The sequence below is a fragment of the Didymella exigua genome, assembly GCF_010094145.1.
Source record: "Didymella exigua CBS 183.55 unplaced genomic scaffold M421scaffold_57, whole genome shotgun sequence".
NCBI lineage: Eukaryota > Fungi > Ascomycota > Dothideomycetes > Pleosporales > Didymellaceae > Didymella > Didymella exigua.
This window is the reverse complement of record NW_022984831.1, coordinates 33,503-44,931: the sequence shown is the minus strand read 5'-3', so window position 1 is coordinate 44,931 and position 11,429 is coordinate 33,503. Positions and strand designations below refer to the sequence as shown.

The following is an 11,429-nucleotide window of genomic DNA, read 5'->3' as shown; positions in this document are numbered from 1 at the left end:
TCTAAGGCGCTGTGGCACATGTAGCAAGACAGGGCACAACGCGCGAACATGCAGTAAAGATACACAGAGTACTACAGACTAGTTTAGTATACTGTGTAGTATAATATATTATAGTTGTGTGCTGTAATGTTGCAAAGTAGGTGCAGTATTGGTGTGGTCTTGGCAAAAGTGGCCAGCTCGCTTGGGTGGCCAGCTCGCTTGTGGAGTACGTTACACTATAATAATCTATAAGGTGTTAGAAAGAATACTAAGACAATAACATGCTAGAACGCTCTTAAGACGCAATTATAAGGTTAACTTAATAAAGCTAATAAGCACTAAAGAGGAGGTAATTGTGCAGCATGTTCTAAAGCTAGACAAGCAAGGATACCCACCCTGGCTTACTGATGTAGAGGATATGGCCAACTCTCTACTTACTAAGCGCTACTAGCCTCCTGTTAGCAAGAACTGGGCTAGCACGTTCGTTAAGCGTCGCCTAGAGCTTACAGTTAGGTTTAATTAAAAGTACAACTACAAGAGAGCCCTCTGTAAGGATCCTAAGGTAATCTAGGGCTAGTTCTGCCTAGTAGAGAATACTAAAGCTAAGTATAGTATCCTAGATAAAGACACCTATAATTTTAATAAGTATAGGTTTATAATAGGTGTTATATTAATAGGTGTTATATTAATAGGAGCTATTGTTAAAGGCTTAGAGCGTTATAGAAGACTAAAAACAGTATAGCAGGGCAACTAAGAGTGCACTAGCATTATCTAGGGCATTAACACGTTAGGATATCCTACCCTTTATTATCTTCTAAGGTAAGCACTACCTCTCTACCTAGTATAAGGAGCTGTCTTTACCTTACAACTAGGTTATTACTGTCTCTAAGAATAGCTAGACTAATAATAAGCTTAGTATTAAGTAACGTGTTCTATCAGTAAGCTGCGCATATCAGTATCCTGCGCACCCCGCCAAAACGCGCTCAACGCGTCTTATCTCATCAACTATAACACCACATTAACTACCTGTACAAAGTTTAAAAGAAGGCAGGTTAAGCCTTACTATTGCTTCTTTTTAAAATAATCCTTATTAATCTAAACATTGCCTTGCTGCAGCCTACAATGTTCTAGAATTAACACTGCAGACGCGTCTTAAGGGTATCTATCCTAAACACAAGACAACATTAGTTAACTAAAAGGTTAGCCCTATTAAAGAGTAGTCCCTTATTTAGTAGATCTTAGACCTTGACTGTTGTGGGTTTCTACCCCAGATTATTGACGTACGACGTATGGCAGACGCGCTACTCGCTGGCTGCGGCCAAGATCCTCCTCCCCCACCTATCAGCAAGTGCTGGGTGTCACGCTTTATTAACTGTTAGCCAGAGCTTTAGACAAAATAGAATAGGAAATTCCACTCTCAGAGGGCACGCTGTGAAGATCCTGTCAGGATTAGCGCGTGGTTCAGGCTAGTAGAGGAGACACGCCTCACATATAGGATACCTGATGAGGACGTCTACAACTTTAATAAGATTAGGTTTATAATAGTGGTAGCTTTAATGTTAAAGGTAGTTACTAGCTCTAACACAGTTAGTTGCGCTACTATTATTTAGCTAGGCAATTGCAAGTAGGTAATAACAATTAAGTGTGTTAACGCGTTAGGTTAGTCTATCCCACCCTTCTTAATACTAGCAGGGAAGCTCCACCAGGCCAGCTGGTATCAAGACCTCCCACCTGACTAGACTGTTGCTGTTAGTGACAACAGCTGGACAATAGATAAGCTAGGCCTTGACTGGGTAAAGCACTTCAACAGGCACACACAGACTTGCTCATCAGGTGCTTGTCGGCTACTTATCCTTGATAGTCACAGCAGCTATGCTACACCTGAGTTTGATCAGTACTGTGCAGACAACCTAATCATCACTCTCTGTATGCCTCCTCACACCTCACACCTCCTCCAGCCACTTGACATTGGCTGCTACTCTCCTCTTAAGGTGCTGTACGGACATAAGGTGTCTGAGCTTGCCCGCCAGAGCATCTTCGATGTTGACAAGCTTAACTTCCTATAGATGTACCTGAGGATTAGACCAACTGCTCTATCAGAGAGCAATATCAAGGCTAGGTTTCAAGCTACAGGGCTTATCCCATTCAATCCAGAGCGTGTCCTAACGTGCCTTACTGTAGTTAGGACACCATCACCACCAGGGACAACAGCAGCAGATAGAGCGCCATAGACAGCAGAGACACCACGTACAGTTGACCAGCTTCAGCAGCAAGCTCGCCTTGTTCAAGATCTCCTTAAGCGTTAATCACAAAGCCTAACTAGTCAAGCTATCTCTCAGCTTGTGAAAGGCTGTCAACTCGCAATGCAATTAGCAACAATCCTAGCTTAAGAGAATACAAAGCTACGTGCTTTAAACTAACGCCAGCAACGTAAGCGTTAAAGGCGTAGACAATATATAGCACAGGGAGGAGCTCCACAGGTTAAGCAAGCTCAATTACCAGTCTTACAGGCTGACAATGTGGTTGAAGAGGAGGTCTAGGCTGATGCTGCCCCGCGACGTCAGCGAGCACCACCAACGTGTAGCAAATGCCACGTGCAAGGCCACAATAGGACTCAATGTAGAGCTATCTAATCTATCTTGCTTCAAAACCTCACTTAACTTGACCATGTGGTTGTGGAGCAATTGCACGCTGAGTTGAGCGCGTTTTGGTGGGGTGCGCAGGATACTGATATGCGCAGCTTACTGATAGAACACGTTAGCTAAAGCACTTTAATAAGCACACAAAGGAGCGCACTGTTAGTAGCTATTAGCTACTTATTCTAGACAGCTATAAGAGCTATAATTTAGTTAAGTTCTACTAGTACTGTAAAGAACACAAGATTGTTACCTTGTGTATGCCTCTATACTTATCACACCTGTTGCAGCTACTTAACATAGGTTGTTTTACCCTAATAGAGAAGGCCTATAGTTGCTAAGCTAAGCTGCTAATGTGTAATAAGATTACTTAAATTGCAAAATTTAAGTTTTTACTGTGCCTTAAAGGAGCTTCTAATGCCTCTATTACTAGGAGCAATATCTAGGGAGAATTTAGAGGTGCTAGATTAGTCCCCTTTAATCTAGAGGCTGTAATATTAAAGCTTCAAGTGCGCCTATGTACTCTACTACTACCTACTGAAGATAAGAGTATATAGCACTCTCAAACCCTACAGAACACCCTAGAATTTAGGTTGCAATTAAAGCTTATTTAAGAGAGGATTTAACAATACAGCAATAGCTCTCTAACTTTTATAGTTAATACTCTTAATTAGCTTACTAAGGGCGCAGAGATAATAGCGTATTTACTAGTTTTAATGCGCAACTAGGTCGCAGAGCTTTAAGCTGCTAATAAGGCCACTACACGCTGTAAATTACACAAGAGGAAACAGATCTAGAGGGAGGGGACTCTTACTATTAGTAAAGGAGTGTGCTTAACTACCCTAAAGGAGTTTAAAGCCTGTAGTAATAGGAAGAAGGCAAGCAAGAAGAGGTGTGTTAAACCTAGCACTTAGTCTTTACAACGCTGTAGCAGGTGTAGTAGGGCAGAGCACAACACGTGAATATGCATAAAAGATACAAAAGATACTATAGATTAGTGCTGTATACTGTAAGTTATAGTAACTTTTAGTAACTTGCTGTAATATGCAAGAGAAGTTGAAGTTTAGTGTGGTCTTGGCAAAATCCAGTCACTCGCCTGGGCTGGCCACTCGCCCGTGAGGTACGTTACTAGTAATAACTAACTACATTGGGAAAAGTTTTTCTATTGTTGAAATTAGGATATTATGGCATTGTACTGTGGGCAATAGTAGGACTTATAGGCCTACAACAGTCATTCAATGTGCATTCAATGTCTAGCTAATTTTAAGCTAACAGCTCTAACAGTCCTAACAGCTGCAATGGCCACAATAACTCCTAATCCTGCTACAATAGTAGCTCTGCTTAATAAACTATACTTTTATTATATTAATATACTACTAACATAGATTATCACTGAGCCGGCCATATCACCAAACCAGCCACTTTCTCTTGGCACGACCACCTTTTACCCTAACACAACATGCCTTAACAACAACAACTTTAGAATACTACTAGAGAAGGCAGAGTTATCCTTACTATCTAGGCCTTCTATGCTGGCCAATTTTGCAGTATCTACAGGGCTGCTAGAGCGTTAAACGTACCTTATTAGCAGGTCTCTAATTACCTTTGTAATATTATGTTTTAACTAGACATACGCGCTAATTACTAGAAACTTACTATACTAGAGGAGTAGACAATTGTCTAGTATATACTTAACCTTAATTTACAAGGATTTGCGCCCTAGCTATGTAAGGTGGCAGATATAGCTAATAAGATACTTAGTGTACGTAGTAAAGAGCCTGTTAGCAAACTATAGGCTAGCAGGCTTGTAACACGTTTAGACAAGCTTAAAATAGCCTTTAATTAAGCTAAGGATAGACAGAGGATACTACAGGAAGATCCTAAGATAATTAGCGCATAGTTTAAGCTAGTAGAGGATACTTAAGTTAAGTATAGTGTTTGTAATAATAACGTGCATAACTTTAATAAAACTAGGTTCTAGATAGGTGTTGCTTTGTCTTTAAAGGTTGTAACAGGCTTAGAGAGACGTGCTTAGCTAGAGCTTGTTCAGCTAGGTGATTGCGAGTAAATTACTGTTATCTAGAGCATCTGCGCCGCTAGGTATGCAACCCCACCTTTCATTATCTACAAAGGACGCATCCACATCTCTGCCTAGTATAAGAAGACAGATATACCCTACAATTAGAAGCTCTTAGTCTCTAAGAATAGTTAGATAAACAACACGCTTAGACTTAAGTAGTTAAAGCACTTTAACACACATATAAAGACGTGTTAGGTAGGAGTATACAGGTTACTTATCTTAGACAGCTATAAGAGCTATCTTAACTAGGAGTTTAAGGACTATTACCTAGAGAACTAAATCCTTACTCTCTATATACTACCACACTTATTACATATCCTCTAGCTACTTAATATAGTCTATTTCTTGCTATTAAAGTGTAAGTACTCCTAATATATTTAAGACTTAGTATGCTAACACATCTTCTATATTAATAAGGAAGGCTTCCTACTAGCCTTTAGGGACGTGTTCCTTAATATATTTATAAAGGTTAACTGCTAAAAGGCCTTTAAGGTATTAGGGCTTATTCCTACTAACGCATAGGTAGTGTTAGATTGCCTTAAAGTGCAGCTGCATACCCTATTAGCAGTACCTCTACCTAAAACACTGTAGCAACCTAAGACGCTAAGCAATATACACAAGTTTAGGTTTTAATCTAAGCTTATAAGCAACTCCTTCTAATAATTACTAAGTGTAGCGTAAGAGGGGTTCTTAAAGCTTGTAAAAGGGGCTAAAGAGATACTGCACAAAAACGTCCTTATTAAGGCCTACGTGCAAGAGCTTAAAGAGCAATTAGTAGTAATAACTAAGAGAAAATCGCGTAAGAGAAAGCAGATTCAGCATAGTGGCACACTTGAGTATGGCCTAGCAGCATTGCGGGTAGCTGCTGAGGCGTGTGTAGCAGCTTAGCTATCTAAGAAGACTTAGGGTAGAGGTGGTTAACTAGGAGCTTAGTCAACTGTTTGGCGCTGTAGGAACTGCAGCAAGACTAGACACAACGCACAAACGTGCTAGGAGGGTGTAGAAACATCTTCTAAATCTAATGCAAGCACACAGTATACTAGGTTACTATTTAATAGCAAGTAGTTGTAGTTGTAGTAACTTGTGTTAGTCGTGCTAAGAGAAAATCGCTGGTTTGGTGATATGGCCGGCTTGGTGATATTCTACGTTAAGTCTCCTCTTTAAAATAAGCTATTAAATAACATTATAGGCCTAGTAATAGAATAGTTATTAAGCTTAGAAGGTTTTAAGCTTAATGTTCCTTGCTAAGACACTAAGTTAAGATTTTTTGCTAGGGCTCTAGCAGCCTGAATGTTAGAAAATATAAGAATATTATTCAAGAATAGTAGGTAAACCAAGAATTTTACGCCTAGGCCTGCCTGTTCTGCAAGCTCCTGATGCGCTGCTGCTGTGTGTGTGTGTGTGTGTGTGTGTTGGTCAGCAGGTGCTATGCTGTATGCTGTTGCAGCTGCTACGTTGTGTGCGGGCGCAGCTGCAGCTGCTATGGTGTGCTGTCGCAACTTCAAAACACAAACCTTCAACAAACAAACCTTTAACGCTCTATAACTCACGTTGTAGTAGGCCTACAATAATAAATTTCTGCTTATTTTAAAGCTACAATTTTGCTCTATCTGTACATGAAATTTTGCAATTTTTAAATATTTAATGCTAGTGCTAGCACTAAGGGTAGCTATGCAATAATATTGCAACATTGTTTTAAGTTTGTTAAATATAGGCACTTAGCGTTTTGGCTGTTAGCAACGTTGGCGCGAAATTGGGGCTGTTGGGCGCAAATTGGGGCTGTTGGGGCCGTTGAACGGCCATTGCACGACCATGCCACGACTGTCAGCAACGGCCGGTCTAGGCCGGATTTCGAAAAACTTTTCCCGATGTAGGTACTGTAAAGAAAGTAGGGGAAGGACTAGACTACTTTCTTCCCAGTTAAGAAGGACCTAGACAAATCTAGACTAGCTTTGTCTAAATAGGAAGCGTATAGCTAAATAGAGGTAAGGTAGGGTTATGTAAATAATAACGTAAACCCCCAGCACCCGGGCCAACCCAGCACCTGGGCCAAAAAAGCTTGGCAGTACCAACTCACGTTACAACTCTTCAATTTCATCGCTATTTAACATAGAGCCTGCGTACACTGTGCTTGTATCTAATTTAGAATATGCCTCTATATCATTTTTACACGTTTGCGTGTTGTGTCTAGTCCCTCTACAGTTTCTACAGCGCTGTAGAGCTAGTTAAGCTTGTTCTTAATTACCACTACCACAAGCCTTCTTTGACCGCTTAGCGGCTACAGAGGCCTCTGCAGCCACCTTAGCTGCTGCCTCACTATACTCTATAGTACTACCTTGCTAGATCTGCTTCCTTTTGCGCAATTTCTGCTTAGTTATTACTACTAATTACTCTTTAAGCTTAGTAATCTAGGCTGCTTAAAGCGCGTTCTGATGCAGCATAAGCTTGCTGCCTCTAACAAGCTAAAAGAATCCTGCTTGCACAGTAATAGGCAACTAAGTAAAAGACTTGCATACAAGCTTTAACTAAGATCTAAACTTGTAGGCATTGCTTAGAGTCTTTGACTGCCACAGCGTCTCTAGGAGGAGGGGTTCTAGTAGGGTACGCAGGTGCACTTTAAGGTGATCTAACACAACCTGCGTGTTAAGAGGGACTAGCCCTGCTGCCTTAAAGGCCTTGCAACAGTTCTCTGCTATAAATATATTAAAAAACGCGTCCTTAAAGGCAGGGAGAAAGCCTTCTATATTAATATAGAAGACGTGCTTGCGTGCTAAGTCTTGTATATGCTAAGAGTACTTGCGCTTTAATAGTAAGAAGTAGACTATATTAAGTAGCTAGAGGATGTGCAATAAGTTAGGTAGCATATAGAAGGTAAGGATTAGGTTTTCAAGGTAGTAGTCCTTAAAATCCTAGTTAAGGTAGCTCTTATAGCTGTCTAAAATAAGCAGCCTGTACGCCCCCACCTAGCTCGCCTTTGTATGCGCGTCGAAGTGCTTCAGCCACTCAAGGCTGAGCGCGTTGTTTGTCCAGCTGCTCTCAGAGACAGAGAGCTTCTAATCGTGTGGTATATCTGCCTCCTTGTACTAGGTAGAGATGTGAACGCGTCCTTTGTAGATAATAAAAGGCAGGGTACAAGATCTAGCAGCGCAGACGCTCTAGATAACTATTACCCACTTACAATTACCTAGCTAAACAAACTAAGGTTAATTATGTCTCTCTATGCCTGTAACAACCTTTATTAAGCTAATAACACCTATCTAGAAGCTAGTCTTATTAAAGTTGTGCATATTGTAGTTGTGTACGCTGTATTTAGCTTTTGTGTCCTCTACTAGCTTAAATCACGCGCTAATTGTCTCTAGTTCCTCCTGCAGTATCCTCTGCCTATCTTTAGCTTAATTAAAGGCTATCTTGAGCTTAACTGAACGCGTTTCGAAGCGCTCAGCCTAGTGCTTGCCAACAGGCTGCCCACCACGTACACCTAACAGTTTGTCAGCTATATCTGCTACCTCGCACAGCTAGGGCGCGAATCCTTGCGAATTAAGGTCAAGAGTATATTATATAATTATTTGCTCTTTAGTGCGCGTAAGCTTATATTGTGCGTTGTGTCTAGAGTCTGCCTCTATACCTAGCACTTAAGGTTGTACACAGTACATTAAATGCCTAAGCAGCACTTTAGAGGCTTTTAAATTTATATAATTAGAAAGTAGAAAGGGCAAGATTAATTCTACTATCTTATTTAGATAATTACACATCTTGTTAGCAAGGCATTACGTGTTAATATTAATAGTTGTGGTCTTGGCAAGAAATGGCCTAGGTGCTGGGTTGGCCTGGGTGCTGGTGTAGTAGTCTGGCCAAAGGCCAATAAAGGATATCTACTTCCTAACAACTTTTGCTAAAAAGCATGCACAAGTTAACTAGACGTCTAGTTAACTGCGTAGATAATATATATCTAGCTTAAGCCAAGCCAGCTAAGCTAATGTAATCGGCTAGCTCTAGCTCTTCTTTAGCTTTAGAGTCTAGACCGTTACAGCTGGGGGTTTAGGTTATAGTATTTAATAGGAGAATTAAGGACCTTATAGAGAACCTTATGCATAATATACTTAAAGATACAGTAATATATGTGTAATCTATTAAGCTACTTGTCAGATAAGAGCGAGCGGAAAGAGGTCGGATCTGCGCAATCGAGCAGAGAACCTGTCGCGCAGCCAATCAGCAGCTGCCAGGTCGATTAAGCGAGACCTGGCAACTCCTGATTGGCCCGCACACAGGCGGCGGCGAACAGCGCTAATTCCCCCCCACTTCAATCCTGTAGCAACCAGCACAACGCAGACAGAAACACCATCGCCACGATCATCAATAAATCATCATACCACCTTAGATCTTGTTAAGCACATACTCTGGCTAATAGTACAAGCATCTAACAATTAAGAGTCTTACTGCTGCAACTAAACTACTGCAACCTTACTACCACAACTAAACTACTGTAACTAAAATAGCACAACTAATATACCGCGACCTAACAACAGTCCTTAGGGACCAAGCTAACTAGACTGGCTAGCTTGCTCAGCTACATGCGAGATGCCTGTCGCGCAATGTCTAGGACAAGATCAACCTAAAGATAACTATACTACTACTATTAAAGCCACTCTTGCTAAGGGCTCTAACTATTACTTACTATGTACTAGCTATAAACACTAACATACTATTAAGGCTAACTAAGCTATTAATAATAGGCTAGAAGGCATTTAAGGAAGACCTTAAGTACTATAAAGCACTCCTTAAATAATATAAGAATAATTAATATAAATATAAGAAGGAGGAAGTAATCCTTTAGTATATTATTATATTTATCTAGTTAACTATATTACTATATCTACTATGTATATACTGTCTTCCTAAGAAACTACTATAATAGTAGATTATAGACCTATAACTTACTATTAGGGTTTAAAAATAAATTAAACAAGAATAAGCCTAAGATAGATACCTCTTAGCACTTAAGCTATTAAAAAGTACATTATAATAGGATACCTAGCTAGCTAAGTATAACTAGGCAGCTATAGAAGCAGAGACGTACAAAGTTGCTAAATTATTATAATTAAATATAATAACAAAGGACTTCCTAATAGCTGTAAACAGGGTTGCGCCTATCTAGGCTACAAGCTTTTAAGATAGCAGACACTTTTAATCTAGTATAAATTAGAAGAAGATAATAAAACACTAACGTAGATTATCACCAAGCCGGCCATATCACTAAACTAGCCATTTTCTCTTAGCACAACTAACACAAGTTACTACAACTACAACTACTTACTATTAAATAGTAACCTAGTATACTATATGCCTGCATTAGATTTAGAAGATTTTTCTATACCCTCCTAGCACGTTTGTGTGTTATGTCTAGTTTTGCTGTAGTTCCTACAGCGCTGAATAGTTGACTAAGCTCCTAGTTAACCACCTCTACCCTAAGTCTTCTTAGATGGCTAAGCTGCTACACACGCCTCAGCAGCTACCCGCGATGCTGCTAGGCTATACATAAGTGTGCCACTATGCTGAATCTGCTTTCTCTTACGCAATTTTCTCTTAGTTATTACTACTAACGTAGATTATCACCGAGCCGGCCATATCACCGAACCAGCCATTTTCTCTTGGCACGACTAACACAAGTTACTGCAACTACAACTACTTGCTATTAAACAGTGACCTAGTATACTGCGTGCTTGCATTAGATTTAGAAGATGTTTCTGCACCCTCCTAGCACGTTTGTGCGTTATGTCTAGTTTTGCTGCAGTTCCTACAGCGCTAAATAGTTAACTAAGCTCCTAGTTGACCACCTCCACCCTAAGTCTTCTTAGATAGCTGAGCTGCTACACACGCCTCAGCAGCTACCCGCGATGCTGCTGGGCCATACTTAAGTGTGCCACTATGCTGAATCTGCTTTCTCTTACGCGATTTTCTCTTAGGTATTACTGCTAATTACTCTTTAAGCTCTCGCATGTGGGCCTTAATAAGGATGTTTTTGTGCAGTATCTCTTTAGCCCCTTTTATAAGCTTTAGGAACCCCTCTTAAGCTGCACTTAGTAATTATTAGAAGGAGTTACTTATAAGCTTAGATTAAGACCTAAACTTGTGTATATTGCTTAGTTTCTTAGATTACTACAGCGTTTTAGGTAGAGGTACTGCTAGTAGGGTAAGCAGCTACACTTTAAGGCGATCTAACACTACCTATGTATTAGTAGGAATAAGTCCTAATACCTTAAAGACCTTTTAGTAGTTAACCTTTATAAATATATTAAGGAACACATCCCTAAAGGCTAGTAGGAAGCCTTCCTTATTAATATAGAAGGTATATTAGCGTGCTATGTCTTAAATATATTAGGAGTACTTATACTTTAATAGCTAGAAATAGACTATATTAAGTAGCTAGAGGATGTGCAATAAGTAAGGTAGTATACAGAGAGTAAGGATTTAGTTCTCTAGGTAATAGTCCTTAAACTCCTAGTTAAGATAGCTCTTATAGCTGTCTAAGATAAGTAACCTATACACTCCTACCTAATATATCTTTATATGTGTGTTAAAGTGCTTTAACTACTTAAGGCTAAGTATATTATTTGTCTAACTATTCTTAGAGACTAAGAGCTTCTAATTATAGGGTATATCTGTCTCCTTATACTAGGCAGAGATATAGACGCGTCCTTTGTAGATAATAAAAGGCAGGGTTGCATACCTAGCAG

At 39.9% G+C, this 11,429-nt stretch overlaps 2 protein-coding genes across 2 annotated transcripts in view; one reads left to right on the top strand and one right to left on the bottom strand.

The window, feature by feature from the left end:
* Nucleotides 1–5,475: 5,475 nt before the first annotated feature.
* On the top strand, nucleotides 5,476–5,698 carry M421DRAFT_76577 (uncharacterized protein; the record flags this gene model as incomplete). Its single annotated transcript, XM_033597236.1, has 2 exons — nucleotides 5,476–5,567; nucleotides 5,629–5,698. Coding segments are annotated over 2 exons (162 nt in total), but the record flags the coding sequence as incomplete, so codon positions are not given.
* Nucleotides 5,699–7,295: 1,597 nt separating this feature from the next.
* M421DRAFT_21564 (uncharacterized protein) overlaps nucleotides 7,296–11,429 on the bottom strand; it is a gene marked incomplete at both ends in the record, with an annotated part of 7,247 nt that continues 3,113 nt past the window's right edge. The window contains one exon of the mRNA XM_033588266.1: nucleotides 7,296–7,481. Coding sequence (XP_033443192.1) covers nucleotides 7,296–7,481 — 186 coding nt within the window. The remainder of the gene's footprint in view (nucleotides 7,482–11,429) is intronic.